Raw genomic sequence first — 16,772 nt, 5'->3', positions numbered from 1 at the left:
CCTGGCAGGGTGTTCCAGACCCAGGCTATTAGCATCACACCTCTAGAAACACAGCCTGGCATGGTGTTCCAGACCCAGGCTATTAGCATCACACCTCTAGAAAACACAGCCTGGCAGGGTGTTCCAGACCCAGGCTATTAGCATCACACCTCTAGAAAACACAGCCTGGCAGGGTGTTCCAGACCCAGGCTATTAGCATCACACCTCTAGAAACACAGCCTGGCATGGTGTTCCAGACCCAGGCTATTAGCATCACACCTCTAGAAAACACAGCCTGGCAGGGTGTTCCAGACCCAGGCTATTAGCATCACACCTCTAGAAACACAACCTGGCAGGGTGTTCCAGACCCAGGCTATTAGCATCACACCTCTAGAAACACAGCCTGGCAGGGTGTTCCAGACCCAGGCTATTAGCATCACACCTCTAGAAACACAGCCTGGCAGGGTGTTCCAGACCCAGGCTATTAGCATCACACCTCTAGAAACACAGCCTGGCAGGGTGTTCCAGACCCAGGCTATTAGCATAACACCTCTAGAAACACAGTCTGGCAGGGTGTTCCAGACCCAGGCTATTAGCATCACACCTCTAGAAACACAGCCTGGCAGGGTGTTCCAGACCCAGGCTGTTAGCATCACACCTCTAGAAACACAGCCTGGCAGGGTGTTCCAGACCCAGGCTATTAGCATCACACCTCTAGAAACACAGCCTAGCAGGGTGTTCCAGACCCAGGCTATTAGCATCACACCTCTAGAAAACACAGCCTGGCAGGGTGTTCCAGACCCAGGCTATTAGCATCACACCTCTAGAAACACAGCCTGGCAGGGTGTTCCAGACCCAGGCTATTAGCATCACACCTCTAGAAACACAGCCTAGCAGGGTGTTCCAGACCCAGGCTATTAGCATCACACCTCTAGAAACACAGCCTGGCAGGGTGTTCCAGACCCAGGCTATTAGCATCACACCTCTAGAAACACAGCCTGGCAGGGTGTTCCAGACCCAGGCTATTAGCATCACACCTCCAGAAACACAGCCTGGCAGGGTGTTCCAGACCCAGGCTATTAGCATCACACCTCTAGAAACACAGCCTGGCAGGGTGTTCCAGACCCAGGCTATTAGCATAACACCTCTAAAAACACAGTCTGGCAGGGTGTTCCAGACCCAGGCTATTAGCATCACACCTCTAGAAACACAGCCTGGCAGGGTGTTCCAGACCCAGGCTATTAGCATCACACCTCTAGAAACACAGTCTGGCAGGGTGTTCCAGACCCAGGCTATTAGCATCACACCTCTAGAAACACAGCCTGGCAGGGTGTTCCAGACCCAGGCTATTAGCATAACACCTCTAGAAACACCTCTAGAAACACAGCCTGTTCCAGTGTTCCAGACCCAGGCTATTAGCATAACACCTCTAGAAACACAGTCTGGCAGGGTGTTCCAGACCCAGGCTATTAGCATCACACCTCTAGAAACACAGTCTGGCAGGGTGTTCCAGACCCAGGCTATTAGCATCACACCTCTAGAAACACAGCCTGGCAGGGTGTTCCAGACCCAGGCTATTAGCATCACACCTCTAGAAACACAGCCTGGCAGGGTGTTCCAGACCCAGGCTATTAGCATCACACCTCTAGAAACACAGCCTGGCAGGGTGTTCCAGACCCAGGCTATTAGCATAACACCTCTAGAAACACAGTCTGGCAGGGTGTTCCAGACCCAGGCTATTAGCATCACACCTCTAGAAACACAGCCTGGCAGGGTGTTCCAGACCCAGGCTGTTAGCATCACACCTCTAGAAACACAGCCTGGCAGGGTGTTCCAGACCCAGGCTATTAGCATCACACCTCTAGAAACACAGCCTAGCAGGGTGTTCCAGACCCAGGCTATTAGCATCACACCTCTAGAAAACACAGCCTGGCAGGGTGTTCCAGACCCAGGCTATTAGCATCACACCTCTAGAAACACAGCCTGGCAGGGTGTTCCAGACCCAGACTATTAGCATCACACCTCTAGAAACACAGCCTAGCAGGGTGTTCCAGACCCAGGCTATTAGCATCACACCTCTAGAAAACACAGCCTGGCAGGGTGTTCCAGACCCAGGCTATTAGCATCACACCTCTAGAAACACAGCCTGGCAGGGTGTTCCAGACCCTGACTATTAGCATCACACCTCTAGAAACACAGCCTAGCAGGGTGTTCCAGACCCAGGCTATTAGCATCACACCTCTAGAAACACAGCCTGGCAGGGTGTTCCAGACCCAGGCTATTAGCATCACACCTCTAGAAACACAGCCTGGCAGGGTGTTCCAGACCCAGGCTATTAGCATCACACCTCTAGAAACACAGTCTGGCAGGGTGTTCCAGACCCAGGCTATTAGCATCACACCTCTAGAAACACAGTCTGGCAGGGTGTTCCAGACCCAGGCTATTAGCATAACACCTCTAGAAACACAGCCAGGCAGGGTGTTCCAGACCCAGGCTATTAGCATCACATCTCTAGAAACACAGCCTGGCAGGGTGTTCCAGACCCAGGTTATTAGCATCACACCTCTAGAAACACAGTCTGGCAGGGTGTTCCAGACCCAGGCTATTAGCATAACACCTCTAGAAACACAGCCTGGCAGGGTGTTCCAGACCCAGGCTATTAGCATCACACCTCCAGAAACACAGCCTGGCAGGGTGTTCCAGACCCAGGCTATTAGCATCACACCTCTAGAAACACAGTCTGGCAGGGTGTTCCAGACCCAGGCTATTAGCATCACACCTCTAGAAACACAGCCTGGCAGGGTGTTCCAGACCCAGGCTATTAGCATCACACCTCTAGAAACACAGCCTGGCAGGGTGTTCCAGACCCAGGCTATTAGCATAACACCTCTAGAAACACAGCCTGGCAGGGTGTTCCAGACCCAGGCTATTAGCATCACACCTCTAGAAACACAGCCTGGCAGGGTGTTCCAGACCCAGGTTATTAGCATCACACCTCTAGAAACACAGTCTGGCAGGGTGTTCCAGACCCAGGCTATTAGCATCACACCTCTAGAAACACAGCCTGGCAGGGTGTTCCAGACCCAGGCTATTAGCATCACACCTCTAGAAACACAGCCTGGCAGGGTGTTCCAGACCCAGGCTATTAGCATCACACCTCTAGAAACACAGCCTGGCAGGGTGTTCCTACTGTCTCACCACTTGGTATAATCTCATACCATCTCCAGCAACACACAACAAGTCAACTGTTAGCAGCAGGTAACTTCTTAGCAACTGTTAAACTGTTAGTGACTGTTAGCACAGATCTGTTTGTTTGTACTTCATTAGCCAACTCATCCCAAACATCCCAATTCAGATCTGGCAAAGAAACAGGACAAATAAACTGTTCTCCACAGACAGCCTCATAGCATTGTTTATCCATGTTGACAATATTAACAGAACGTGGCTCTCTGATTATGAAGCCCGTACTGTATAACGTTAAATTAAAACTCTACAAATAAACAGCAATGTTAAAGATGGGTTTACTTCCTCTATATCCTCACCTCCTACAATCCCACCATCCACATCATGACATCACAACAAAGTGCTGAGATGGGAAGAAAACACACATACATTAACAACCTCCCTCTGTATAGCGGCGAGGGAGGGAGGGAGGGAGGGAGGGAGGGAGGGAGGGAGGGAGGGCATGCAGGACCAGGCTTGTCTGCTATTATAGGCACAGCGATGTGAAGGACTGTTACCTGCTCAGTGAAGAGGAAGGAGCTCTCAGGGAGATACAAGAGAGGGAGATGGGAGAGAAAGAGAGAGAGGGAAAGACAAAGACAGAAAGAGAGGGGGGGAATCGGGAATGAGAGAGAAAGAGAGGGAGAGAACAGAAAGAGAGACAAGGGGTTCTGTTATATAACTGACTCTACAGAGTGACTCACCATCATCATCATAAGCATGTGAGGGATCAACAGAGAGACAGAGGAGCACTCTGGACCTCCCTCCTCCATGTGAGGGATCAACAGAGAGACAGAGGAGCACTCTGGACCTCCCTCCTCCATGTGAGGGATCAACAGAGAGACAGAGGAGCACTCTGGACCTCCCTCCTCCATGTGAGGGATCAACAGAGAGACAGAGGAGCACTCTGGACCTCCCTCCTCCATGTGAGGGATCAACAGAGAGACAGAGGAGCACTCTGGACCTCCCTCCTCCATGTGAGGGATCAACAGAGAGACAGAGGAGCACCCTGGACCTCCCTCCTCCATGTGAGGGATCAACAGAGAGACAGAGGAGCACTCTGGACCTCCCTCCTCCATGTGAGGGATCAACAGAGAGACAGAGGAGCACCCTGGACCTCCCTCCTCCATGTGAGGGATCAACAGAGAGACAGAGGAGCACTCTGGACCTCCCTCCTCCATGTGAGGGATCAACAGAGAGACAGAGGAGCACTCTGGACCTCCCTCCTCCATGTGAGGGATCAACAGAGAGACAGAGGAGCACTCTGGACCTCCCTCCTCCATGTGAGGGATCAACAGAGAGACAGAGGAGCACCCTGGACCTCCCTCCTCCATGTGAGGGATCAACAGAGAGACAGAGGAGCACTCTGGACCTCCCTCCTCCATGTGAGGGATCAACAGAGAGACAGAGGAGCACCCTGGACCTCCCTCCTCCATGTGAGGGATCAACAGAGAGACAGAGGAGCACCCTGGACCTCCCTCCTCCATGTGAGGGATCAACAGAGAGACAGAGGAGCACCCTGGACCTCCCTCCTCCATGTGAGGGATCAACAGAGAGACAGAGGAGCACCCTGGACCTCCCTCCTCCATGTGAGGGATCAACAGAGAGACAGAGGAGCACTCTGGACCTCCCTCCTCCTCTCCTTTCTACCTCCTCCTCCTCTTTATCCCTGCGTGAGAGCATGAGTCTACATCTGCACTTTCAACATGATTCTGTCCCTCCCTGACATGTATAATTGCAGGGTAGAACAATGACATTTCTATTTAATCAAACTAATAATCTTAAAGGGGTAAGTCAGCTGGCAACAGTCAGTGAGAAGTAGGTTACAAGGTTCTGCGGTGTGACCATTTTACTCACATATAAATATTTTGCTGTGCGACCTGGAATTGTTATTAAGGAGCACCAGTGTACGCAGAAGAATGAAGGATTCTAGCTTTAATACCACCTAAAATATGTTTTCATTGTGCTCCTGAATCGCTTTGTGTGTGCCTACGTGTTTTAACTTAGCCACACACGTGCTCCTTTTAAAAAAAAGCTCAGTGTAGAGCCCTGAGGTTTGAAATGAAATCAGAAGTGTTTTTGTGTCGGTAAGGCTGACACAGCACTAGCGTCAGAATAACCTGCTTTGAAATGACTATGACTACACAGCATAGCGTAGTTGTACAGTATCACTTAGGGTTAAAGGTATAGGATTAATGTCTTTATCTGGGACCAGGCACAACATAACACACGGTAGGTACTGCACCTGAGTCAGCACAGGTGCATGGCTAATGCTGCAGCAGCAGTCCAGATGATGTTTGTGGTACATTAAGTAAGTTCAAGGTTGTCGTTCCCTCCATCTCGTCTCAGATACACCTTATTGAGCACCCTTCCTGTCTGTGGCTCCATACCAAATTGCAACCTACATAGTGCACTACTTTTGACCAGAGCCCTGGTCTATATATGGAATTGGGTCCCATTTTGGATGCAGGTGTATTCTATCTCCTAGGCCAGGCCAGACCACAGCAGGAGCATGCTATGTCCTTTCGGACTGCTACTCATCAGCTTCAGGGAAGCCTGGTCTCATACCAACCTCTCTGACTGGAATCTAGGCTTCCTTACTTTCCTATAGACTCCCCCTCATCTTTCACTACCTCCACCCACCTCCCCTTCACTACCTCCACCCACCTCTCCTTCACTACCTCCATCCATCTCTCCTTCACTCCCTCCATCCATCTCTCCTTCACTCCCTCTATTGTTCACTACCTCCATCTGTAATAATGCTCCCTCTGGTTCATTCCTAAAACACATAGTCATAATGGTTCCATCCCCTAAGGTGTAGGGTGCCATTTAGGATGCAGCCCTTGACTCTCCTCTGACTCAATTATCTTTTTTAAAAGCAGCCTGTGTTAAATGAACTAGTTATTGTGAAAACAGCCTGTGTTATAGGACTAGTTATTGTGAAAAACAGCCTGTGTTATAGGACTAGTTATGGTGAAAAACAGCCTGTGTTATAGGACTAGTTATGGTGAAAACAGCCTGTGTTATAGGACTAGTTATTGTGAAAAACAGCCTGTGTATAGGATCGTTATGGTGAAAAACAGCCTGTGTTATAGGACTAGTTATGGTGAAAAACAGCCTGTGTTATAGGACTAGTTATTGTGAAAAACAGCCTGTGTTAAATGAACTAGTTATTGTGAAAAACAGCCTGTGTTATAGGACTAGTTATTGTGAAAAACAGCCTGTGTTAAATGAACTAGTTATTGTGAAAACAGCCTGTGTTATAGGACTAGTTATTGTGAAAAACAGCCTGTGTTATAGGACTAGTTATGGTGAAAAACAGCCTGTGTTATAGGACTAGTTATGGTGAAAAACAGCCTGTGTTATAGGACTAGTTATTGTGAAAAACAGCCTGTGGTTAAATTAACTAGTTATTGTGAAAACAGCCTGTGTTATAGGACTAGTATGGTGAAAAACAGCCTGTGTTATAGGACTAGTATTGTGAAAAACAGCCTGTGTTATAGGACTAGTTATGGTGAAAAACAGCCTGTGTTATAGGACTAGTTATTGTGAAAAACAGCCTGTGTTAAATGAACTAGTTATTTTGTGAAAAACAGCCTGTGTTAAAGAACTAGTTATTGTGAAAAACAGCCTGTGTAAAGGACTAGTTATGTGAAAAACAGCCGTGTTAAAGGACTAGTTATTGTGAAAAGAACCTGTGTTATAGGACTAGTTATGGTGAAAAACAGCCTGTGTTAAATAACTAGTTATGGTGAAAAACAGCCTGTGTTAAAGGACTAGTTATTGTGAAAAACAGCCTGTGTTATAGGACTAGTTATGGTGAAAAACAGCCTGTGTTATAGGACTAGTTATGGTGAAAAACAGCCTGTGTTATAGGACTAGTTATTGTGAAAAACAGCCTGTGTTAAATTAACTAGTTATTGTGAAAACAGCCTGTGTTATAGGACTAGTTATGGTGAAAAACAGCCTGTGTTATAGGACTAGTTATTGTGAAAAACAGCCTGTGTTATAGGACTAGTTATGGTGAAAAACAGCCTGTGTTATAGGACTAGTTATTGTGAAAAACAGCCTGTGTTAAATGAACTAGTTATTGTGAAAAACAGCCTGTGTTAAATGAACTAGTTATTGTGAAAAACAGCCTGTGTTAAAGGACTAGTTATTGTGAAAAACAGCCTGTGTTAAAGGACTAGTTATTGTGAAAAGAACCTGTGTTATAGGACTAGTTATGGTGAAAAACAGCCTGTGTTAAATAACTAGTTATGGTGAAAAACAGCCTGTGTTAAAGGACTAGTTATTGTGAAAAACAGCCTGTGTTAAATAACTAGTTATGGTGAAAAACAGCCTGTGTTAAAGGACTAGTTATGGTGAAGAACAGCCTGTGTTAAAGGACTAGTTATTGTGAAGAAAAGCCTGTGTTAAATGAACTAGTTATTGTGAAAAACAGCCTGTGTTAAAGGACTAGTTATTGTGAAAAACAGCCTGTGTTAAAGGACTAGTTATTGTGAAAAACAGCCTGTGTTAAATGAACTAGTTATTGTGAAAAACAGCCTGTGTTAAAGGACTAGTTATGGTGAAAAAAAGCCTGTGTTAAAGGACTAGTTATGGTGAAAAACAGCCTGTGTTAAAGGACTAGTTATGGTGAAAAACAGCCTGTGTTATAGGACTAGTTATTGTGAAAAACAGCCTGTGTTAAAGGACTAGTTATGGTGAAAAACAGCCTGTGTTAAAGGACTAGTTATGGTGAAAAACAGCCTGTGTTATAGGACTAGTTATTGTGAAAAACAGCCTGTGTTAAAGGACTAGTTATGGTGAAAACAGCCTGTGTTAAAGGACTAGTTATGGTGAAAAACAGCCTGTGTTAAAGGACTAGTTATGGTGAAAAACAGCCTGTGTTAAAGGACTAGTTATGGTGAAAAACAGCCTGTGTTATAGGACTAGTTATTGTGAAAAACAGCCTGTGTTAAAGGACTAGTTATGGTGAAAAACAGCCTGTGTTAAAGGACTAGTTATGGTGAAAAACAGCCTGTGTTAAAGGACTGTATTGTGAAAAACAGCCTGTGTTAAAGGACTAGTTATGGTGAAAAACAGCCTGTGTTAAAGGACTAGTTATTGTGAAAAACAGCCTGTGTTATAGGACTAGTTATTGTGAAAAACAGCCTGTGTTAAAGGACTAGTTATTGTGAAAACAGCCTGTGTTAAATGAACTAGTTATTGTGAAAAACAGCCTGTGTTATAGGACTAGTTATGGTGAAGAACAGCCTGTGTTAAATGAACTAGTTATGGTGAAAAACAGCCTGTGTTATAGGACTAGTTATGGTGAAAAACAGCCTGTGTTAAATAACTAGTTATGGTGAAAAACAGCCTGTATTATAGGACTAGTTATGGTGAAGAACAGCCTGTGTTAAATGAACTAGTTATTGTGAAAAACAGCCTGTGTTAAAGGACTAGTTATTGTGAAAAACAGCCTGTGTTAAATGAACTAGTTATTGTGAAAAACAGCCTGTGTTATAGGACTAGTTATGGTGAAAAACAGCCTGTGTTAAATGAACTAGTTATTGTGAAAAACAGCCTGTGTTAAAGGACTAGTTATTGTGAAAAACAGCCTGTGTTATAGGACTAGTTATTGTGAAAAACAGCCTGTGTTATAGGACTAGTTATGGTGAAAAACAGCCTGTGTTAAAAGACTAGTTATTGTGAAAAACAGCCTGTGTTAAAGGACTAGTTATTGTGAAAAACAGCCTGTGTTAAATTAACTAGTTATTGTGAAAAACAGCCTGTGTTATAGGACTAGTTATGGTGAAGAACAGCCTGTGTTATAGGACTAGTTATTGTGAAAACAGCCTGTGTTAAAGGACTAGTTATGGTGAAAAACAGCCGGTGTTATAGGACTAGTTATTGTGAAAACAGCCTGTGTTATAGGACTAGTTATGGTGAAAAACAGCATGTGTTATAGGACTAGTTATTGGAAACACGCCTGTGTTATAAGGACTAGTTATTGTGAAAAACAGCCTGTGTTGAAGGACTAGTTATTGTGAAAACAGCCTGTGTTAAGGACTAGTTATGGTGAAAAACAGTCTGTGTTATAGGACTAGTTATGGTGAAAAACAGCCTGTGTTAAAGGACTAGTTATGGTGAACAACAGCCTGTGTTATAGGACTAGTTATTGTGAAAAACAGCCTGTGTTAAAGAACTAGTTATTGTGAAAACAGCCTGTGTTAAAGGACTAGTTATGGTGAAAAACAGCCTGTGTTATAGGACTAGTTATTGTGAAAACAGCCTGTGTTATAGGACTAGTTATGGTGAAAAACAGCCTGTGTTATAGGACTAGTTATGGTGAAAAACAGCCTGTGTTATAAGGACTAGTTATTGTGAAAACAGCCTGTGTTATAGGACTAGTTATTGGTGAAAAACAGCCTGTGTTATAGGACTAGTTATGTTGTGAAAACAGCCTGTGTTATAGGACTAGTTATGGTGAAAAACAGCCTGTGTTATAGGACTAGTTATGGTGAAAAACAGCCTGTGTTAAATTAACTAGTTATGGTGAAAAACAGCCTGTGTTATAGGACTAGTTATTGTGAAAACAGCCTGTGTTATAGGACTAGTTATGGTGAAAAACAGCCTGTGTTATAGGACTAGTTATGGTGAAAAACAGCCTGTGTTATAGGACTAGTTATTGTGAAAACAGCCTGTGTTATAGGACTAGTTATGGTGAAAAACAGCCTGTGTTATAGGACTAGTTATTGTGAAAACAGCCTGTGTTATAGGACTAGTTATGGTGAAAAACAGCCTGGTTAAGACTAGTTATGGTGAAAACGCCTGTGTTAAATGAACTAGTTATTGTGAAAAACAGCCTGTGTTAAAGGACTAGTTATGGTGAAAAACAGCCTGTGTTAAAGGACTAGTTATTGTGAAAAACAGCCTGTGTTAAAGGACTAGTTATTGTGAAAAACAGCCTGTGTTAAAGGACTAGTTATGGTGAAAAACAGCCTGTGTTATAGGACTAGTTTATGGTGAAAAAAACATCTGTGTTATAAGAATAGTTATTGTGAAAAACAGCCTGTGTTATAGGACTAGTTATTGTGAAAAACAGCCTGTGTTATAGGACTAGTTATTGTGAAAACAGCCGTGTTAAGGATAGTTTATTGTGAAAACAGCTAAGTTATGGTAGACTAGTTATTGTGAAAACAGCCTGTGTTATAGCTATTATTGTGAAAAACCTGTGTTATATAGGACAGTAGTTGTGAAATAACTATGCGATGCTGTTATGGACTATATGGTGAAAACCAGCCTGTGTTATAGGACTAGTTATGGTGAAAACCAGCCTGTGTTAAATAACTAGTTATTGTGAAAACAGCCTGTGTTAAATTAACTAGTTATTGTGAAAAACAGCCTGTGTTACAGGACTAGTTAGTCTGAAAACAGCCTGTGTTACAGGACTAGTTAGTCTGAAAACAGCCTGTGTTAAAGGACTAGTTATCCCGAAAACAGCCTGTGTTAAAGGACTAGTTAGTTTGAAAACAGCCTGTGTTAAAGGACTAGTTAGTCTGAAAACAGCCTGGTTTAATAAACTAGTTATGTGAAAAAACAGCCTGTGTAATTAGGACTAGTTATGTGTGAAAAACAGCCTGTGTTATAGGACTAGTTATGGTAGAAAACAGCCTGTGTTATAGGACTAGTTATGGTGAAAAACAGCCTGTGTTAAGGACTAGTTATGGTGAAAAACAGCCTGTGTTTATAGAGACTGTATATTGTGAAAAACAGCCTGTGTTATAAGGACTAGTTATTGTGAAAAAACAGCCTGTGTTATAGGACTAGTTATTGTGAAAAACAGCCTGTGTTAAAGGACTAGTTATGTGAAAAACAGCCTGTGTTAATAGACTAGATTGTGAAAAAAGCCTGTTAGTTAAGGAACTAGTTATTGTGGAAAAAACACCTGTGTTATAGGACTAGGTATAGGTGAAAAAACAGCCTGTGTTTAAAAACTAGTTATGGTGAAAAACAGCCTGTGTTAAAGGACTAGTTATGTGAAAAACAGCCTGTGTTATAGACTAGTATTATGGTGAAAAACAGCTGTGTTATAGGACTAGTTATTGTGAAAAAAAAGCCTGTGTTAAAGGACTAGTTATTGTGAAAACAGCACCTTGACTTACGTTATTGTTTTTTTTTAATGTTTTAAATGAATAGTTATTGTGAAAAACAGCCTGTGTTATAGGACTAGTTATGGTGAAGAACAGCCTGTGTTAAATGAACTAGTTATGGTGAAAAACAGCCTGTGTTATAGGACTAGTTATTATGGTGAAAAACAGCCTGTGTTAAATAACTAGTTATGGTGAAAAACAGCCTGTATATAGGAATAGTTAGGTGAAGAACAGCCTGTGTTAAATGAACTAGTTATTGTGAAAAAAACAGCCTGTGGTAAAGGAACTAGTTATTGTGAAAAACAGCCTGTGTTTAAATGAAACTAGGTATGTGAAAAACAGCCTGTGTTATAGGACTAGTTATGGTGAAAAACAGCCTGTGTTAAATGAACTAGTTATTGGAAAAAACAGCCTGTGTTAAAGGACTAGTTATTGTGAAAAACAGCCTGTGTTATAGGAATAGTTATTGTGAAAAACAGCTGTGTATAGGCTAGTTATGGTGAAAAAAAGCCTGTGTTTAAAAGAATAGTTATGTGAAAAACAGCCTGTGTTAAAGGACTAGTTATGGTGAAAAACAGCCTGTGTTAAATAACTAGTTATTGTGAAAAACAGCCTGTGTTATAGGACTAGTTATGGTGAAAACAGCCTGTGTTATAGGACTAGTTATTGTGAAAACAGCCTGTGTTAAAGGACTAGTTATGGTGAAAAACAGCCGGTGTTATAGGACTAGTTATTGTGAAAACAGCCTGTGTTATAGGACTAGTTATGGTGAAAAACAGCATGTGTTATAGGACTAGTTATTGTGAAAAACAGCCTGTGTTAAAGGACTAGTTATTGTGAAAAACAGCCTGTGTTGAAGGACTAGTTATTGTGAAAACAGCCTGTGTTATAGGACTAGTTATGGTGAAAAACAGCCTGTGTTATAGGACTAGTTATGGTGAAAAACAGCCTGTGTTAAAGGACTAGTTATGGTGAAAACAGCCTGTGTTATGGACTAGTTATTGTGAAAAACAGCCTGTGTTAAAGACTAGTATTGTGAAAACAGTGTGTAAAAGGACTAGTTATTGTGAAAACAGCCTGTGTTAAAGGACTAGTTATTGTGAAAACAGCCTGTGTTATAGGACTAGTTATTGTGAAAACAGCCTGTGTTATAGGACTAGTTATGGTGAAAAACAGCCTGTGTTATAGGACTAGTTATTGTGAAAAACAGCCTGTGTTATAGGACTAGTTATGGTGAAAAACAGCCTGTGTTATAGGACTAGTTATTGTGAAAAACAGCCTGTGTTATAGGACTAGTTATTGTGAAAAACAGCCTGTGTTATAGGACTAGTTATGGTGAAAAAACAGCCTGTTGTAAATAACTAGTTATGGTGAAAAACAGCCTGTGTTATAGGACTAGTTATTGTGAAAAACAGCCTGTGTTATAGGACTAGTTATGGTGAAAAACAGCTGTGTTATAGGACTAGTTATGGTGAAAAACAGCTGTGTTATAGGACTAGTTATGTGAAACAGCCGTGTTATAGGATAGTTATGTGTGAAAAACAGCCTGTGTTATAGGACTAGTTATTGTGAAAACAGCCTGTGTTATAGGACTAGTTATGGTGAAAAACAGCCTGTGTTATAGGACTAGTTATGGTGAAAAACAGCCTGTGTTAAATGAACTAGTTATTGTGAAAAACAGCCTGTGTTAAAGGACTAGTTATGGTGAAAAACAGCCTGTGTTAAAGGACTAGTTATTGTGAAAAACAGCCTGTGTTAAAGGACTAGTTATTGTGAAAAACAGCCTGTGTTAAAGGACTAGTTATTGTGAAAACAGCCTGTGTTATAGGACTAGTTATGGTGAAAAACAGTCTGTGTTAAAGAATTAGTTATTGTGAAAAACAGCCTGTGTTATAGGACTAGTTATTGTGAAAAACAGCCTGTGTTATAGGACTAGTTATTGTGAAAAACAGCCTGTGTTAAAGGACTAGTTATTGTGAAAACAGCCTGTGTTATAGGACTAGTTATTGTGAAAACAGCCTGTGTTTAGGAATAGTTATGTGGAAAAGAACCTGTGTTATAGGACAAGTTATTGTGAAAACAGCCTGTGTTATAAGGACTAGTTATGGTGAAAACCAGCCTGTGTATAGGACTAGTTATGGTGAAAACAGCCTGTGTTAATAACTAGTATTGTGAAAACACTGTGTTAAATTAACTAGTTATTGTGAAAAACAGCCTGTGTTAAAGGACTAGTTATGGTGAAAACAGCCTGTGTTATAGGACTAGTTATTGTGAAAACAGCCTGTGTTATAGGACTAGTTATGGTGAAAAACAGCCTGTGTTAAAGGACTAGTTATTGTGAAAAACAGCCTGTGTTAAAGGACTAGTTATTGTGAAAACAGCCTGTGTTAAAGAACTAGTTATTGTGAAAAACAGCCTGTGTTATAGGACTAGTTATTGTGAAAAACAGCCTGTGTTATAGGACTAGTTATGGTGAAAACAGCCTGTGTTATAGGACTAGTTATGGTGAAAAACAGCCTGTGTTATAGGACTAGTTATGGTGAAAAACAGCCTGTGTTATAGGACTAGTTATTGTGAAAACAGCCTGTGTATAGGACTGTTATTGTGAAAAACAGCCTGTGTTAAAGGACTAGTATTGTGGAAAACAGCCTGTGTTAAAGGATAGTTATGGTGAAAACAGCTGTGTAATAACTAGTATTGTGAAACAGCCTGTGTTAAAGGACTAGTTATGGTGAAAAACAGCCTGTGTTAAATAACTAGTTATGTGAAAAACAGCCTGTGTTATAGGACTAGTTATGGTGAAAAACAGCCTGTGTTATAGGACTAGTTATGGTGAAAAACAGCCTGTGTTATAGGACTAGTTATGGTGAAAACAGCTGTGTTATAGGACTAGTTATGGTGAAAAACAGCCTGTGTTATAGGACTAGTTATGGTGAAAAAAAGCCTGTGTTATAGGACTAGTTATGGTGAAAAACAGCCTGTGTTATAGGACTAGTTATGGTGAAAAACAGCCTGTGTTATAGGACTAGTTATGGTGAAAAACAGCCTGTGTTATAGGACTAGTTATGGTGAAAAACAGCCTGTGTTATATGACTAGTTATTGTGAAAAGAACCTGTGTTATAGGACTAGTTATTGTGAAAACAACCTGTGTTATAGGACTAGTTATTGTGAAAAACAGCCTGTGTTAAAGAACTAGTTATTGTGAAATACAGCCTGTGTTAAATAACTAGTTATTGTGAAATACAGCCTGTGTTAAATTAACTAGTTATTGTGAAAACAGCCTGTGTTAAATAACTAGTTATTGTGAAAACAGCCTGTGTTAAATAACTAGTTATTGTGAAAAACAGCCTGTGTTAAAGGACTAGTTATTGTGAAAAACAGCCTGTGTTATAGGACTGTATTGTGAAAACAGCGTTTATAGGACTAGTATTGTGAAAACAGCCTGTGTTATAGGACTAGTTATTGTGAAAACAGCCTGTGTTATAGGACTAGTTATTGTGAAAAACAGCCTGTGTTAAAGGACTAGTTATTGTGAAATACAGCCTGTGTTAAATTAACTAGTTATTGTGAAAACAGCCTGTGTTGAAGGACTAGTTATTGTGAAACACAGCCTGTGTTAAAGGACTAGTTCTCTCTCTAACCCTGGCATTCCACAGAGATCTTGAGACAACAGCAGTAGAGAGACAGTTGATGGGGGAATTCCAAGGAAGAAGAATAACAAAAAGAAGCAGATGTAGGAAGCACAAAGTCAACACTAAGACACTGAGCCACAGAGTAAATGTCTTGAAGCTTTATCCAAAGCCTCTACGCTGCCCTGAACACAAACACACCTGAGGACTCACCTGTTGTGACAGGTGTCTGCCAGTTCTCTCTGAGTTTCTCTTTACGCGCTGTGAGGTCACACCTGAGCGTTGAGAGGAGCTGTGGTTGGGAGGGGGGGCGGAGGGTTGGGACAGCTGGTGAACCTGATGGTTCAGGCTGTTGAGGGCACTGACGCTGGGTGGCTGCCCCCGCCCCTGGGTCGGCTGGTACACACTGTTGATGTTAGCAGGTTGTTGTGCCTGGGTTGATTGGTACAGACCGTTGATATTCGAAGGTTGTGTCTGGTTGGACTGGTACAGGGTGCTGCTGTTAGCTTGTTGCTGTTTCCCCTGGGTGGTGGTGGGGGGGTTGAGAGCAGAAATATTGGGGGTCTTCGTGGGGCTCTGGGGCGCCCCGAAGCAGGTTGCCCGGTCGGGGTTTGTTGAGTCACCGGTCCCGCTGTTGCTAAATCCACTCTCACTCCCGATCCCTGGGCGAGATTCAGCCGAGGAGTCACTCCCCTTCCAGGTCTTTCCCTCCAGAAGCTTGGCTGCTGCCTCTGTAAATGGCTGGGAGAGAAGAAACACATTAGAGGATCAGAGTGAGAGAACAGAGGAGAGAGAGAGAGACAGAGAGAGAAAGAGACAGAGAGACCGAGAGAGAGAGAGACAGAGAGACCGAGAGAGAGAGCATAAATAGAGAACCCACTCACTCCTAATCTCCCAGTGAAAATAAAAGTGTTGATCACAAACAGAGAGGAAATATTTCTTCCTCCCTCCTCCTTCTCCCTCTCTCAGCCTCTTTACCTGCCATCCCATGGATCCTCACTGTGGTCTTCTCTGATCTGTGACGCAGCTGTTTTAAAGAGGCCTGTACTCTCATTCCACTGTGGTCTTCTCTGATCTGTGACGCAGCTGTTTTATAGAGGCCTGTACTCTCATTCCACTGTGGTCTTCTCTGATCTGTGACGCAGCTGTTTTATAGAGGCCTGTACTCTCATTCCACTGTGGTCTTCTCTGATCTGTGACGCAGCTGTTTTATAGAGGCCTGTACTCTCATTCCACTGTGGTCTTCTTGATCTGTGACAGCAGCTGTTTTATAGAGGCCTGTACTTCATTCCACTGTGGTCTTCTCTGATCTGTGACGCAGCTGTTTTATAGAGGCCTGTACTCTCATTCCACTGTGGTCTTCTCTGATCTGTGACGCAGCTGTTTTAAAGAGGCCTGTACTCTCTCACTCCCCAGCTCTCATCCTGCACTTGTTGGCTAGGGTCTAGGCTCTCTAGGCTCTAGGCTCTCTAGGCAGTCAGGCAGGCAGGCAGAAAAGCACCAGTTGAGAAATGCAGTCAGTCGTGACTGGTGTTAAGAGGAGCAGGAGGCAGAGTGGAGCAGAGTGATGCTGCTATACAGGCAGAGCAGAAGGGCAGGAAGGGAGGAAGGAAGGGAGGAAGGCAGGTAAACAGACAGAGAGGCAGAGAGGCAGGAAGACAGGCAGGCAGTGCTAATGCTCTCACTCCCTACAGTGATGTGCTGTTATGCCATCCAAGCACAGAAAGCATTACTGTGTCCTTACGCTTCACTGCCTGACACGGGAGTATAGGAGAGGACGCAGGCTCAGAGAGACAGAGAGGA

General features: G+C 42.9%; 1 protein-coding gene across 1 annotated transcript in view; it reads right to left on the bottom strand.

Moving 5' to 3' along the window:
* Positions 1–16,772, bottom strand: part of LOC120047913 (E3 ubiquitin-protein ligase SH3RF1-like) — a 61,884-nt gene that overhangs the window by 16,280 nt on the left and 28,832 nt on the right. Inside the window, exon 3 of the mRNA XM_038993507.1 lies at positions 15,183–15,710. Coding sequence (XP_038849435.1) covers positions 15,183–15,710 — 528 coding nt within the window. The remainder of the gene's footprint in view (positions 1–15,182; positions 15,711–16,772) is intronic.

Source organism: Salvelinus namaycush, chromosome 5 (genome assembly GCF_016432855.1).
Source record: "Salvelinus namaycush isolate Seneca chromosome 5, SaNama_1.0, whole genome shotgun sequence".
In the NCBI taxonomy this organism is placed as follows: domain Eukaryota; kingdom Metazoa; phylum Chordata; class Actinopteri; order Salmoniformes; family Salmonidae; genus Salvelinus; species Salvelinus namaycush.
Note: the sequence above shows the minus strand (reverse complement) of the source record. Positions and strands in the feature narration are given on the sequence as shown.